The sequence below is a fragment of the Orycteropus afer genome, unplaced genomic scaffold, assembly GCF_000298275.1.
Source record: "Orycteropus afer afer isolate SDZICR_OR568_19922 unplaced genomic scaffold, OryAfe1.0 scaffold00350, whole genome shotgun sequence".
In the NCBI taxonomy this organism is placed as follows: Eukaryota; Metazoa; Chordata; class Mammalia; order Tubulidentata; family Orycteropodidae; genus Orycteropus; species Orycteropus afer.
The window spans coordinates 2,416,967-2,434,302 of NW_006921937.1; the positions used below are offsets into that span (position 1 = coordinate 2,416,967).

The 17,336-nt window shown below is 37.6% G+C and overlaps 1 protein-coding gene across 1 annotated transcript in view; it reads left to right on the forward strand.

Annotated features, from left to right (window-relative positions):
* The window catches only part of FER (FER tyrosine kinase), a 627,157-nt gene extending 618,163 nt beyond the window's left edge, over positions 1 to 8,994 (forward strand). The window contains exons 17-18 of the mRNA XM_007952586.2: positions 7,798 to 7,920; positions 8,852 to 8,994. Of these exons, the coding sequence (XP_007950777.1) occupies positions 7,798 to 7,920; positions 8,852 to 8,994 (266 nt within the window). The remainder of the gene's footprint in view (positions 1 to 7,797; positions 7,921 to 8,851) is intronic.
* Positions 8,995 to 17,336: the final 8,342 nt, after the last annotated feature.

Below are 17,336 nucleotides of genomic sequence, written 5' to 3' on the forward strand. Positions count from 1 at the left end.
TGACAATCTCCTCTGGAAAAAATTTGCCATTGAAAACCCTGTGAATAGCATAGAACATTGTGTGATACAGTGCCAGATGAGCCCTCAAGTTGGAAGGCACTCAAAATGTGACTGAGGATCATAACAAATTCTGGATAACTTAGCAAAGAATGGGAATTCCAAAACACTTAACTGTGCTCATGAGGAACCTGTACATATACCAAGAGGCTGTCATTCGAATAAAACAAGGGGATACTACATGGTTTAAAATCAGGAAATGTGTGTATCAGGGTTTATCCTTTCAGCACCATCCTTATTCAATCTGTATACTGAGCAAATAATCTGAGAAGCTGGACTCTATGAAGAAGGACATGGCATCAGAGTTGGAGGAAGAGTCATTAACAACCTGTGATACGCAGATGACACACCCATGCTTGCTGAAAGTGAAGAGGACTTGAAGCACTTAGTGATGAAGATTGAAGATTGCAACCTTCAGTATGGATTACACCTTGATATAAAGAAAATAAAAATCTTCACATCTGGAGCAATAAGCAACATTATGATAAACAGAGAAAAGATTAAAGTTGTCAAGGATTTCATTTTAGTTGTATCTATAATCAATGCCCATGGAAGTGGCAGTCAAGAAATTAAACAATGTACTGCATTGGGCAAATCTGCTGTAAAAGACCTCTTTAAAGTGTTAAAGAGCAAAAATGTCACTTTGAAGACTAAAGTGCATCTGATGCAAACCATGGCACGTTCAATCACATCACCTAATATGCATGCAGAAGCTGGACAATGAATAAGGAAAACCAAAGAAGAATTGATGCATTTGAATTATGGTATTGGCCAGGAATATTGGATATACCTTAGACTGCCAGAGAAGAAACAAATCTCCCTTGGATGAAGTACAACCAGAATGCTCCTTAGAAGTGAAGATGGCCAGACTTCATCTCTCATACTTTGGTCATGTTGTCAAGAGGAACCAGTCTCTAGAGAATAGCATCATGCTTGGTAAAGCAGATGGTTGGCAAAAAAGGGGAAGACCCTCAATGAGATGGATGTTCACATTGGCTGTGACAATGGGCTCAAGTATGAAGTGATTGTGAGGATGGCACAGGACCAGGCAGTGTTTCATTGTTTTGTATATAGGGTCATTATGAGTCAGAAAAGATTCAATGATACCTACAACAACATTGTAGTTGACAACAGTGATGTTTTTGAACCTAATACTCTACATATAGAAATCCTTACCCTTAGTTTGCCTTCCCATGTGCTAGAAAGTTAGTCTTTGTGAACCTTTTAATGATCACAGACTAATTCCATTATTTCTCAGAATCTAGAGCCAATAGCAGACCTGCAATTTTCCATAAGATTCTTCTCTGAGGTAATTGTTACTATTAGTCTGGTGCTGTATTACTAAAGGAACAACACAGGACAAAACATAGGATCACAACACATTGTATTTACACTGAGGTTTTCTTCGTATGACCCAAAACATCTTCACGTCTCATCTTACTGATTCTTAAGCATCCCTGTAAGGGAGCTCTAGCTGGACTTGAGAGCCCTGCATGCTTACTATTAAAATCCAGCTGTCTAGACTTTGTTTTTAACCCTAGTTGCTGGATTCTCTACATTATGTTATCTTAAATATCTTCTTACAGTTAAGCAACTATGCCCAGTAAAATTTTCCCTCACTCATAGTATATTTTAACTGAATTTCAAGTCTATTATTTACAAATCTAACTTCTAATTCTAGATGCTCTAACAACCAAACCTAAAACATTTTAAGTAATAAGGACAAGCATCAAGATCTTTGATTGACTGTGTAGGACAGTTTTTAGCAGTCTTTAATATTAACTTTATAAAATGCAGAACCTAGATGACAAAGACATATTTTAGCAGGAGATGAGGAAGAGATCATAGTTTGAAGTACTTATTACCCAATCCCCTGAGGGAATTCCTGAAAAGGGCTGCAAGTCTCATGGCAAAATTGTACCCAAAGAAGCTGTTTTAGTTCTCACGGACTCTGAATTCTAGCATATTTTAAGGAAAAAAAAATCACTGCCGTAGAGTCAGATCTAACTCATAGCGACTCCTCCTTGGGTTTCTGAGGCTATATCACTACGGAAGTAGATTGCCCAATCTTCATTCCGAGGAGGTGCCTTAGGCACTATGCCACCAGAGCTCCTAGCGTATTTTAAGAGAAAATGTAAGTAATTATCTCAGGAATGAAAGTCCCTGTTTACTGATATGCATCTTTCAAGTTTTATACAAATATGGTTGTATGATTGGGAGTAAGCTTTTGCCTTACTTCCAAAGGGTTTTCCTTCCCTACTGATTTGTATCTTCACTCTCGCATCAGAGTAGCTGAAATACCATCCATGTCGCTATGAAGTATGCAGAGTAAAAAGACCTTTAGTCTAAGAAGGCTCTCTGACAGTTTTGCTTAGGGATGTAGAATTAAACATATTTTCACCATTATTTTCTCATTGTTGTTTAATTTTTGAAAAGATAATATATATACTTGTTTTTTAAAAAATATATATTAAAAAGCCTACAATGAAATGTAAGCCCCTCTTCTACCTCTGTCCCTAAACACCCAACTTTCCTTCCCAGAGACAAATACACTTACTTATTTCCTTATATGCCTCTCAGAGGTTTTCTCAGATACATTTTTTCCTATGTATCCCACACCTCCAATATTTTACACAGAATAGTAGCATACTTCATAGATATTCAGCATAAATTGCCACCATCTTCAGTCATTGCTGTCACCAAAGGTACTATAAGAAAAATAGCATACTGATCTCCAAATCAGGAATAAAGTAACCTGTTCATCAATGATTGAAAACAAATTGTTTTATTTCTTTTCTTTTTTACGTTTATTTTGGTGCAAACATACACAGGACATTCGCCAACATAGCAGCTTCCTCATTCGTAGCTCAGAGTCATTGACGACATTTTTCTTGTTGTGCCACCATTACTGCTCTCCCTTTCCAGAATACTCACCACTATTAGCATAAACTCAATGCTCCACAAACAACAGCTTTCCTTCTCCCGCTCCCTCCTGCCCCGGGTAACCACTAAGAATCTTTGATTTTGAAAAGAAGTCTTTTCTCTTGTCACCTGGGAATTTGGGGTTAAACCCTCTAATATAATTAGTGTGGTGGAACTGATCATCAGCTGCCCCGGTGAGGAAGGCAGGATTTGTAGTGAAAAGAGTTCTGGACCACTCATCAGGTATGAGGTTTCACAGCCAGTTAAGTCATTAGCTGGAGCTCTGGTGGCATAGTGCCCAAGCCATTTGACTGCTAACCAAAAGGCTGGCAGTTCAAACCCACCAGCCAAGGATGATTGGGCAGTCTGCTTCCATAAAGATACTGCTTCTGAAACCCAAGGAGGGATCGCTATGAGTTGGATCCAATTCAACAGCAGTGAGTCTGGTTTTGTTTTTGGTTAAGTCATTAGCTGTATGAGCTCGGTAAGCCATCTACTTCTCTGTACCTATATTTCCTAATTTGTAAGATAAGAGCGATAGTACCTTTTCCTCCTAATAGGGAATGATGAGGATCAAATGAAAGATCGAAAAGTAGCAAAATAGTATACAATTTTAAGTTACTTATACATCATTATAATTACCCAGCAAAACCAGGTTCATGTGTCCAGGTAACAGAGTTTGGTTTTAAATTTTACTTCTGCAGTGTGATCTTGGTTTTAATATAATTTAATCTCTGTCCAAATATTATCTTACCAAAAAACATAATATGGCTCTGTATAAGTTATACTCTCTTAAGGAACTGGTTTGTCTTAACCTATAGCCATTGAAAGACCTTCATGAAAAGTATTAAATTATTGGATGCCAAACTTGAAAAGAGTTGATATACAGACAAAAAACTAATCTTCCCACCAAATAGCATAGTCAGTGTCCATAATTACTGCCTTCTAAGAAGGAAACTAATTCACACAGCTGGAGATGATACTCAGGAAGTACACTCCAGACTCTGACGTCAGCACATTTATCATAGTGCAGGCAAACTCTCATTTTAATTTTTTTTAGAGAAAAAATTTTTAAAGAAAGAGAAAGGACCATCCTACTTAAAGTTATAAGCCATTTTTAGAGGAGGGCCATTTATAAATACTGGAATGACAGAGTTAAGGCAGGAAGCTATAAGAGGGAAGTTGTTGTTAGGTGACATCAAGTCAGCTCCAACTCATAGTGACCCTATGTCCAACAGAATTAAACACTGCCCGGTCCTGCACCATCCTTACAGTCTGTGCTGTGCGTGAGCCCATCATGTACCCACGGTTGCAGTTCATCTCATTGAGGATCTTCCTATTTTTCACTGACCCTCTCCTTGACCAAGCATGATATCCTTCTCCAGGGACTGGTCCCTTCTGACAATGTGACCAAAGTAGTTGAGACAAAGTCTGGCAGTTCTCACTTCTAAGGAACACTCTGGCTACACTTCTTCCAGGACAGATTTGTTCATTCTGCTGGCAGTCCTTGGTATTTTCAGTATTCTTATAAACACCACGATGCAGAGGCATCAACTCTTCTTCAGTCTTCCTTATTCATTGTCCAGCTTCCACATGCATATAAGGCAACTGAAAATACCATGGCTTGGGTTAAGCATACCTTGATCTTCAAAGTGACAGCTCTGCTCCTTAACATTTTAAAGAGGTCTTTTGCAGCAGATTTGCCCGGTGCAATACATCTGATTTCTTGACTGCTGCTTTCATGGGATCCAAGTAAAATGAAATCCCTGACAGTTTCAATCTTTTCTCTATTTGTCATGATGTTGTTATTTTTCCAGTTGTGAGGATTTTTTTTTTTTTTTTGCTGAGATATAAACCAACTGAAAACTGTAATCTTTGATCTTCATCAGTAAGTGCTTTAAGTCATTGTCACTTTGAGTAAGCAGGGTTATGTTAATGAGTCTTCCTCCAATCCTGATGCCATGTTCTTCTTCATATAGTCCAGCTTCTCAGATTATTTGCTTATCATACAAATTGAATAAGTATGATGAAAGGATCCAACCTTGATGCACACCCTTCCTATTTTAAACCATGCAATATCCCCTTATTCTGTTCAAATGACAGCCTCGTGGTTCCTCATGAACACAATTCTGGAATTCCCATTCATTGTGATATTCTCTATAATTTGTTATGATCCATCCAGTTGAATGCCTTTGTGTAGTCAATAAAGCACAGGTAAACATCTTTCTGGTATTCTTTGCTTTCAGCCAAGATCTGTCTGACATCAGCAATGATATCCTTCATTCCGCATCCTCTTCTGAATCCAGCTTGAATTTCCTGAAGTTACCTGTCAGTATAGCGCTACAAGTGTTTTTAATTATCTTCAGCAGAATTTTATTTCTGTGTGATATTAATGATATCATTTGATAATTTTCACATTATATTGGATTACCTTTCTTTGGAATGGGTGTAAATGTAGCTCTCTTCCATTTGGTTGGCCAGGTAGCTATCTTCCACATTTCTTGGCATATATGAGTAAGCACCTCCAGAGCTGCATCCATTTGTTGAAACCTGTCAATGGGAATTCCATCAATTCCTGGAGCCTTGTTTCTCACCAATTTCCTCAGTGTAATTTGGACTTCTTGCTTCAATACCATTGGTTCTTGATCCTGAATGTCAACCAATTCTTTTGGGTCCAATGACTTTGTATTCCTTCCATCTTCTTTTGATGCTTCCTGTATCATTCAATATTTTGCCATTAGAATCCTTCAGTATTGCATCTCAAGGCTTGAATTTTTTCTTCAGTTCTTTCAGCTTGAGGAATGCTGAGCATATTCTTCCCTTTTGGTTTTCTTCTCAAGCCACCCTTTGAAATCTTCTGTTCAGCTCTTTTATTTCATCATTTCTTCCTCTCACTTTAGCTACTCTCCATTTAAGAGCAAGTTTCCGAGTCTCTTCAGACATCCATTTTGGTCTTATGATGTTCTTGATGTCATCCCACAATTCGTCTGGTCTTCAGTCACTGGTGTTCAACGCATCAAATCTGTTCTTCAGATGGTCTCTAAATTCGGGTGGGATATAATTAAGGCATATGTTGGCTCTCATGGACTTGTTTTAATTTTCTACAGCTTCAAATTGAACTTGCATGTGAGCAATTGATGGTGTGTTCCACAGTCAGCTCCAGTCTTTGTTTTGACTGATGATATTGAGCTTCTCTGTTGCCTCTTTCCACAGATATAGTCAATTTGATTCCTATGTATTCCATCTGGTGAAGTCCATGTGTATAGCTGCCATTATGTTGTTGAAAAAAAAGGTATTCACAACGAATAAGTCATTGGTCTTGGAAAATTCTGTCATGTAATCTCCAGCATCATATCTATCACCAAGCCTGTATTTTCCAACTACCAAAGTTTTTTCTTTGTTTCCAATTTTCACATTCTAATCACCAGTAATAATCAGTACATCTTGATTGACTCTTTTTGGTCAATTTCAGACTGGAGAAGTTGTAAAAATCTTCAGTTTCATCATCTTTAGCTTTAGTGATTGGTGCATAAATTTGCGTGATAGTAGTATTAACTGGCCTTTCTTGTAAGTGTATGAATATTATCCCATCACGGACAGCATTGTACTTCAGAATAGATCTTGAAATGTTTTTGACAATAAAATGTTTCACTATTCCTCTTCAATTTGTCATTCCCAGCATAGTAGACTATATGATTATCTGATTCAGAATGGTGAAATACCAGTCCATTTCAGCTCACTGATGCCTAGGATATCCATCTATACCTCTCATTTCATTTTTGACAATTTCCAGTTTTCCTAGATGCATACTCTGTACATTCCATATTCAGATTATTAATGAATTTTAATAATTTGCCACCACAGTGTCACCGACTGACAGATGAGGGGTGGACAAGAGGGACAGAAAATTAATCATTTTAACTTTTGGCACCACTGCAAATGGAGTTTAGTAATGATTGTATATACTCTGTATGTAAAATTAAACCAAAAGCACAAACATACTGAGAAAATCTTGGGAAGTCTTAACCCTTGGGGGATTGTAAAGGATTTTCTGCCTTCTTTTTTGATTTCACATCCATCTCCAGAAGGTATCTTGTATTGGGTTTATTTGAGTCTCTAAAAAACTACAACAAAAAAAAAAAACCTTCTAAGAACTTAACTCATGTAGCTCAGTAGAACAGATACACCAAGTTATTTTGACAAAGCAAAGCACCATGTAATTTAATGTTTTTATCACACAGCTATGTTAATTTCCACTCTGTTCAAAACAGTTAGAAAAATGTATTTTCTGGGAATGAAGCTAGCAGTGGAGAAAATGAGATCTTAAGCATATAAGAATATCTGTAGACAGTAATGAATAAAAATATGAAGTTAAGAAACTTTCCTTATTGCTTTAAGTTTGTTTATAATTTTAGTGGAAAGAAAATGATTCAGGCAAAAGCCAAAATTGCAGGAATCCAGATTATTTAATTTCCTCAGCTTTGATGTGTGCAAATTTATATCTTTTTTTATTTAAATCCTTCATCCACAGTAAGAGTATGCTTGTATTCTGGCTGAATATTTGTTCCTTGGTGGGAGGAGAAAATGATTCAGAATCTGGTTTGGTTGAACTAGTAACTTGAAGATTATCCATTTAATTGGTAATATTACTAAATCTTGAAAGGAATATCAGTAAATGGAAGAGGACCATTGGTTACTGAGTTTCTTTGTTAAGTTTGTATTATGTTATTATGTGATTGACATAGACATATCTAACCAGAAAAGTTCTCCCACTTGTCCACTGGGCCTCACCTGATTATGGTTCTTATTCCTCTCCAGGGAGATATAGTTCTGAGAGTGATGCGTGGAGCTTTGGCATCCTCCTCTGGGAGACTTTCAGCTTAGGGGTCTGTCCATACCCTGGAATGACAAACCAGCAAGCACGAGAACAAGTGGAAAGAGGTGAGCCAAAGACACAGGTTAGAGGTGTTCACATCTAGCAGTGAGGCAGTGCTGCTGCTGTGTCTGATGACCATGTTTCCCAGGGCAGGGGGTGATACCATTTGAGTATGTAAGTGAAGAGCAGGAAGAAGAAAGTTTTTGAGAATTTTTTGACACTTATGAGAAAACTCTGTGGTGTTCTCAGATTTGAGATGGAAATAACTAGATGATGGTAAGATTCTAACATGCCCTTGTGTGGGCAACAGCTTCTTAGCTTTCAACAAAAAGAATGCTTTAAACAAAATGGTAGCGTCCTGGCATCAGGCATGCCAAGAGGTGATCATTGTAGAATCGGGTGTAGGATGCTAACTTTCTAGCTTCCTTCCTTCCCTCTCCTTCCCCTCACAGACATTGCAGTTTCTAAGGCAAACACACACATGCACATACACATTACCCACAAATTGCTCCACCACCCCCAGACAACTTTGAATTGAAGATAAGATTCTTCTTGAACTGTAAAATAATACAATTCATATCCATTTATATTTCATTTTTGAGGAAGTGTTTATAAAATCCTTATCCTCCCTTCATCTTCAGAAACATAGGCTGTAGAGATACTTTAAAAAAAAAAAAAAACTCTGCCCACAGTATCTAAAAGCAACTAAAACATGCATTTGTATGTGATGTACCTTACATAAGTCCCTGTGACAAGCACAAAAAAAAAAAAAAGTCTCTTGTGAAATAAAGACTAAACCTGTAGCTCTGTAGTATTGAATTCTGCATTACCTATAGGGGGAAAATAAATAAATAAATAAGTTGCCATGAAATGGATTTTTTGTTTGTTTCTGTTACAGATACAACACAAGATACTGACATTTAAAAACTGCATAACGTCCTGTGTGAATATCTTACCTCCATGCTAAATTCTGTTTCCCTTCTCTTGGGTTTTTAGGATACCGGATGTCAGCTCCTCAGCACTGTCCAGAGGATATTTTTAAAATAATGCTAAAGTGTTGGGATTATAAACCTGAAAACCGCCCCAAGTTCACTGACCTTCAGAAAGAGCTCACTGCCATCAAGAAGAAGATCTCATAGATAGGAAACAGCACCAGACTTGGCGTCCAGCATTCTGTCTCCCACAGAGCAAGTGTTCTTCTCATTAACAATGAGTTTATACCACATTACCTGCAACAGCCTTCTAAGGTCATTTTTGTATTAACTATTTGGGTTTTTGGTAATATGTATGTTCCACTTTAAGAAAGAGTCAAAGGTAAATGCATTAAAAAACTAGTTCTGACAAGGGTCTTTCTTGTTAGCTAAATAACCACAGCAATCCTGCCATTTCAGCCCATTGTAAATAGAAAAGAATAGATGTGAGGAACAGCAGATCTATCCTTTTCACACCTAGGACTATTGATGTTTCTCAGAGGTTTTCTACTTCATGGGCACAGTTCACAGGCTACCACACACAGGCGCCACAGACACCTTCTCTCTTGGTGCTAAAACTGCATTGGTAATGCCACATTTGCAGAGCACATTCCAACCACAGTTGGCTTTCCCCTCTGCTGAGGTAAGGTAATATTTGTACACATCATTTTATATTGGGAATTACTTGGACTGCTTAGGATTTTCTTCTTTTCTTTTTTGCCAGAAATAAGTCCAATGTAAGCATCATCATACTTTGGCTTTATCAGTAGGGTGGTCATTTCTCTCTTCCTTTGCCCAGACAGCTGTTCCTAAGGGATGCTATGGATAGCTGTGACACCAGGAAGCAAGTTTGAACAGGAGGGTGTTCTAGAGAACAGAGCAGCTAGAATAATGGTCCAAGTAGAGAAGAAAAGGAAACTATAAAATCAGCCTTTTTTTCAGAATTATTCCTTTGTAAACACATACACATACACATATCTTTTTTACTTTATTCACAAAAAAAAATTCCTAAGAAATGTTTCAACAATTCATCCATAGAAACTTCTTAATGGCAACAAAACTTTTTTTTCCCCCCAGAAAAACTACAAAACACAAGTGCACAAAAGGAACAGTTCCTTCTGGTTAAGTATCTTCACCTCAAAGAAGGCATCCCACAACGTAGTTCCCTACATTTGTACCAGTTTCTTGAGCTGTCAGGATTTTATTATCTTAGTTCACAAACACACTCATGTAGTATGTGTGTGTGTACACAGACACATACAACCAAGGAGCAAGGCAGATGTGAATAAAGGAGATGGTTAGGCTATCAAGTGAACATTAAAGAGGCAAAAAGCAGTTACGAGGAGAGACATAGAGACAGCCATCCTATTTCCACCCTACCCAGTCATTTACCCTCATATTGCTACCTGGAAGTTTGTATCATTAGCTAATGGGTATCCAAGCACAGTATCATAGATGTTCTGTGTGGATAAAATGCAATATGGAATTAAAACTAGGATTCTGTTGAGCTGGACCTTAGCTCCATCCAGGGAACTTACCCCACATCTTGTATATAGTTGTTCTCGGAATAAATATGAGTATAGGAGAAGGTCATGCTCAGGGGTAAATGTAGCCTGAGAGTCTTTTATAAGTGCTCAGGTTTGTGTCCAGATACACACCACCTTAGTTAAGGTTTGGTCTACATTCATTAGAACACCTCAAGAGAAAGAAAACTTCTTCTGCCCTGTCCAGCTGTTTGTCGCCTGTAATTATCAGGCACAGAACTCAAATACAGTACTTTAAAAAGTAACAAGGATGATACTGAACAGAAGAATGGCTTGTGTTTATCGTTTCAATGTCTTTGCTAGTTTTATATACATTTAATGATTACTATATTCAGACTAGGAGCTCTGATGAGCAGTGGTTAAGTGCTCAGCTGCTATCCAAGAGGTTGACAGTTCAACAGCTGCTCTGTGGAAAAAGATGTGGCAATCTGCTTCCATAAATATTTACAGCCTTGGAAACCCTATGGGGCAGTTCTACTCTGTTCTGTAAGGTCACTATGAGTCAAAATTGACTCAATGGTAACAAGTTTGGTTTTATTTTTATATCCAGGCTAAAATGAAAGCATATTAAACTTGCCCTCAAAAATATTTTGTAACATACAAAGCAACTTCTTTTGAATCAGTATGATTTTCCCTTCCACAAAATTTTACAAATAAACAACAATTTATACATTTTTTTTTGATGACACACACTGTGGTAAATGAAAGCCCAGACTCCGGAGTCAAGGTTAAGTGCAGTAGTTTCCAGGCATTTGTCAGCCTTCCAGAGTAGAAATAAGATGGGCATATTTCTACCCCTTTGTCAGTATTTCCAAGTGAATCCTTCTGTTCATAATATCCTTTGTCTGTTTAAAGAAAACAGCCTCCCATCACTTAGCAGCCTCAATGCTAAGCTCTCAGAAAGAAGAGAGAATGATGGCTTTGGCTTTAATTTTGTGAACAAGACCCAAAGCTTAATCCTTGCATTCTGGTTAAAGGATGAATATGGCATTGATATTTCACTCATCCAGGCTGTTAAATTTGCAATTCACATCACAACTCTGTGCTTAAATTTAAAAAGCTTTTCAAAACATCGTGACATCTGCAGCATTTAAATTCTGTTTTATCTTTTGTCCCAAAGCAGACAGTGGTATAGTTCAGGATTAATAACTCATTGGACGTCTTTCTGGGTCATATTGGTATGGAATAATAATTTAATATAGCCACATGCATTAAGAAAAACTTCTGCAGACTGATTTTTTAAAACTTGTATTTCTGTTGTGCTTGAAGCATAATTTATTCATCCCTTCTGTCACTGGTAATTATTGGGATTATGTACTTTAGGAGGCTAATCCATACCCAGAAAGCACAAGTATAAACACTGTTCTGAATTTGTAGGAAAGGAGGCTTCCAACATACAGAAAATGCTGTGACTTGTTTAGTAGGAAAACAGGTATAACTAAAATTGCCACTGGTCTGGATGTGATCTTTGTGTTGTTAATGGATTATCCAAGAGTTGCATATATCACTCCTGTATAGCTCCTTTCATAACTTCTTAAACTGATAAGTACTGGGGGCATAGCACAGGCATTCTGAATCTGACCTGCATTTATCTACCTTTAATCACCAACGAGTCCTTAAGAGAAATACGTAGATAGTTCATCATTTTTCAAGGAAGGAACCCTTTTCATGTCAAATTAACATTTATTACCAACATGTGAAACCTGGAAATTCATTTTGTATTCTGTGTTATAGTAGGTTATTTCCCAAAGCCAACATCTTCTTTCTCTTCCAACGAAATAATAAATGATGAACAGGTTTTGTTTAAACATTCAAAAAGAGAGGCTTTATTTAAGTCATCCTGCTGCTAGTTCCCCTGTGAAACGACTTGTGTGATTGTTTCTCTTTTACGTCCCTGATTCAATATCACCAACAAAGCTTCCCCTCCACGGTTCTCTGTTTTATCACAATATTAGTGAGCCTCTTACTAGGAGAACGTTACAGACCACGAGCTCGCCTGTGGTGGGTATTACACAGTGCACATGTCACATCTGCTTTTCATTTTAGGGTTATTTTCATTCCGTTGAAAAGAAAAGAAAATGTTTAGTCAATTAAATAGTTTTATTTCCTTTGAACCATGATATGGTTTTCCTGTCTGTATTATACTCATGTTTCAGTTTTGCCATGTAGTTTTATATGAAGTTTGGCTAATACCACTAAAATAACTATTATTTCCTAGCACTGTTATTTAGATTAGACTATTTCAAGAAGGAAGCATTTGAGTTATAATATATGCCTCACCCTGGGGACCTTGTAATGGGATAAACACAAAGATTGGAATACAGTGGTACATGTCAGGATCATATATCCCTGTTACTCAGAGTTATCACATTCATGCCGCTTTAAAATTAATTCTTGTGAGTCATCAGATGTTCTAAGAGTGTACCTCAAACCTTACTAAGTATAACTCTGTACATTCTTTTGTGGCCACATGTCCTTTGAAGTGAAATCAATTGTTAATATTTTCTGAAAAGAGGTTGGTTGTATCAGCCCTCTTCTTTTACACACATACTCCCTTTATCACACCATTGATATTTTAGATGTTTCTTATCAACAGAATTCCTTGTCCATCAGCAGCTTTCTGAGTCATGAAAAGACTGACTTTTGCATTTTGGAGGTCAGAGCCCTCCCACAAAACAGCATAATGCAAAATAGAAAGAGCAACAAAGGGACAGACAACTTGAAAAAGACATATCTTTTTATATCTTGACATCTTAATTAAGTGGAATAAAAAAATTTATGTGAGTTTTTAAATGAGTTTATATTACATGTACATTATACTCTTGAGTTAGTATGAAAGTTTACCACTAAAATAAAGGTGTTATCTCTTTTATTATTAACATTGATTTGATTATACACACCAGAATTGTTTTATTAAACATTTAATTTTATTTATTTTCCTTTGTTTTGATTAGTTTTATATCCAGTCTGAATACTGTACATTTGGGAGAATCCAGAACTGCATATTCGTTTCTGCAAAAAGAAATACTCTGGTTTTTAAAAAGTCACAATTCCAGTTCCCAAGATTACCTTCTTGCAGGAGATACTGGTTATAATGCTGGCGTACCATAAAATTCTCCTTTAAAGAATAATACTGTAGCCCAGAAGCCATATAAACTATATATCTCAGCTAAAATTCATTATAAGAAAATGTTGACTACTCCTTGAAAACCAGCCTTATTGTTGCATACTGGTTCCAAGATTAAAACATGAATTATTAAATGTAGACATTAAACTCACTTAGCGCTTTAATAATGGCTGACATTCTTGGGGCTTACAAAAATCTTACTATAGTAAATTTGTAGTCACTTTAAACTACACAGAGCATAGGCTTCACTATCTCTGTAATAAAATGTAATCGAAAGAGTGAAAGAGGGAAGAATCAGTTTTCCAAGGCAGGATGATGCAGCCCTGTGAGAGTATGGCAAAATTAAAATGGAACAAAGATTGGGGCAATATCATAGGGAACCTGAAAAGAACAATGACATAAGGCTGGATCCTTCTCTATAAAGAAGGAAAGACACTGGAGGAAAGGAAAAAAAAAAAAAGTAACCACCAGTGTGTGGGCCTTAGCATGAGAAAACCCAACACCTCTCTGTAAGTTTGTGATGGTGGTGTTCGGTGCCATTGAGTCAGTTCCAAGTCACAGTGACCCTGTATATCATAGTACAAACCACTGCCCAGTTCTGGGCTATCCTCACAGTCATTGCCATGTCTGCATTATCTCTTGCGTTAGGAGCCATTTTCTAGCCATAGCTCAAAGGTGATACTGTATGTTAAAACTTTTTAAAGGGTCCACCCAAAGTGTCATTCCATTTGCATTAGTTATGTTTAATAAATCGTAAACAAAGATCACTGATTATTCATACTTCATTATAAATCTTTTTGTTGCAATGGGCTTAACCTGGACTAAAGTCTCCTAAATGTGGGCATTCTCAGGTCACCCCTATTTCACCCTTTGACTAATGTGAACTAATTGGCTACCTAGAGTTACCCTCAGAGTGACCTTACTCTGATAAACTCTACTCTGGAGAAATACAGAGTCCAGGGAAATCAGAAAAAAAAAAAATTAAGTGGCCATGTTCCTTATCTTTATACTAGTAACATTTGAGGGAAATGAACCTTTGAATCATCCTGAAGCCAGTCATAGTGCAGCATGGCTAAGGTTGACACAGAGAGGCTAGGAAGGAGATATCCAGAAAAGTAAGGAGACTGAAGGGCAGGAAAGTGACAGTGCACAGTGACTCGAGGGCTAACCTTTACAACAAATAAATGCAGCATCAATGAGGAAAAGCTAAGCCTCATAAAGGGGATTTTTAGGAGCTTCCTACTTTGTGTTATTAATCTCTACACCATTTTTTAAAGGGCACTGAATTGAGTATCGATTGGATTTTCTCTATGCCCACTATAATGTCAGGAGGTAGCCACTTTTGAGTCAGAATTGACCCTTGCTTGTTGTTCTGTAAGGCTTCAGACATCATGGTGATTTAGCCCACTCCCCAAGCAGTAGGAAGCTGTATAACAGCAAACATACATCTGGGGGAGCCAACCTTGGAGGAAAATTGCCATGAAAGTTCCTGTTTTCCTATTTGATTAAAGATAAAACATCTACACTTGCAATATGGAGATGGACTTAGCTTCCCTCCTTGCCAGCAAACTTCTAAGAGCCCCAATATCTCTGAAGAGATTCAATCTTGAGTTTCTAAATAATCTTGCCAAACGTGACCAGTGAGGCCAGCAACATGAAAGTGTTCCACAAAGTAATGGAATGTTCTAAGTGATAGTAATGACCCTGGTAGCAGAAACTTATTATATGTTTTCTCTTGACTTCATTCAGAAAGCATCTCTGCCATGTCATGTTTTCCTGGTATTGTTTTTGACTTTTGGTTAGTATTTTTCTCATAGTTAATTTCTCAATCTTTTGCTTTACCAAAGTAGAAGAGCCTTTATCATCACCTTGTATTGGACATGTCATTATTGGCCTCCACCAAAGAGTTTCTCTTTATGTACTCAGGAAGCTTCTGCCTTCTAGGAAACTCCCAGGCATTCACACTCACTACATGAGAGGGTCCGTCATAGATACAACTTAGAATGGGAAAAGCGAGTTGTAGTCTTTGTTGTGGAGACAGGATGATCAGGTGGCTGAAGTTTTAGACAAGTGACACTATCAGTAGAAGTTCGTGGAAGATTTCCCAGGAAAGAAAGTTCACTGTGAGCAGCCATTTCCAGAAAAGCAGCATGCTGAAATGGCCATGTAAGCTGATCACGTGACCTCCCCACAAAGAAATGTTAAAACACTAACAACAACAACAAACCACTGGGTGAGGTTAATCCTTCTACTCCACTCTTCTATGTCAATATTTTCTTGTTATTTCCTTCACAGTCCTCTTGTTAGTAAATGTCTAAAAATATTTCAGCTGTGCAAATATGAAGCCTTAAGTTCCAAACAAGCCAGTCTAGCTAGATATACAGACCCCAAGGGACCCTTTTGAAGTGTCACTCAGGTAAAACATCAGCTCTGCTCAGCAGTTCTCCAAAGCAGTACCCTTCCTAATAAGCCAGCCATCACACCTTTCTCCTGTTTACTAAGAACTTCTTTAGTGTCAGAATAAACACATTCTAGATACTGTCAGAAGCAGATTTTAGAACTCTAACAAGCCAGATTTTGAACTATCACATCACAGAAGACAATAGAAACCTCACTTCACCTCTCTGTTGCCAGTTGAAACATCCTTGAGAAAATTATGACCACATAGGTGATGCCTCTGATCACAGGAGATCATACCTTATTTAGAAGGTGTAAGACAAACGTCAGCATGCTAAGCAACACAGCATAGATGTCAGGTGGCCATAAAAAAATTTAAAAACCCACATTGGAGCAGCAAAAATCTGAGTGTAAATAATGAAGTTGAGTGAACCAAACTCTCATTATTTTCTTCATGTAGCTCTTGTCAAATACTATAATGTTGGGGTTTCTTTTGAATTGCCTATGGAGTCTTCATAAGGAAAAACACTAAATTTCCCCCAGTAGGAGCTCAAATCTCTAAGTCCCTTCAGTCCCTGTTTTTCTTTGGTAGAGGCAGAGCGGGAATCTAGACTGTCTTCCTCCCGAAATCTAAGTGAAAGGACCATCCTTGCAGTATGTTTGCGAGCTCACCAGTTTATGCTCTTGTCTATTTTAAAACCCAGAAAGGAGATGGGACGGAGGAGGGGAGGGCAGGGGTGGTGCTGAAATCCCTCTTATATAGGAATTTTCCAGTTAAAAATAATTTGGCTTGGTAGAAATAAACTTGCCTGCCTGCCAGACTGTTGTAAGCAAATGCAGAAGGTAAAGTCCCCTTAGCCACACTTAGTGCAACATGAATGTTTTCCTCCTGAGCCAATGGATACGGTGGTCTTATATTTAGACTGCAGAATGCTATAAAGGCCCATCCCCTGCCAGTTTGAATTCTTTGCTTTAGGAGCAGTCACAAGACCAATTCCAGTAGAAATGGATTTATTTGCCACAATGGCTCCTCAGATGCTAGGCTTTTCACACCTTCAGTGTATAGAAAATATCCATTTTTTATGGCATTCATTATTTGGGTCTTTATTGCCAAAGATACTAGTTCCACAAAGTTCACCTGATTTCCTATAACAAGTATTTTACTATCCTATGATTCCAAATCCAATCCTAGGTATGGTTTCTGAGTATCAAAATCAGAGATAAGAGCTGAGGATAGGCAGATTGGTTATTTCAAATTCATGGCCAGAGTATCCAAAGATGTGAAACTCCCTTTCACTTGGTTATTTGAAAAATCCCGTACTCAATTCCACCCTACAACACAATCAGACTCAACATGGATCCATGGCCCTTTTCACTGGCCTTTTCCGTTCATCATTCTCTTTCATAAAGCATTGAGATTCCTCACTGAAGCAGCTTGTCTA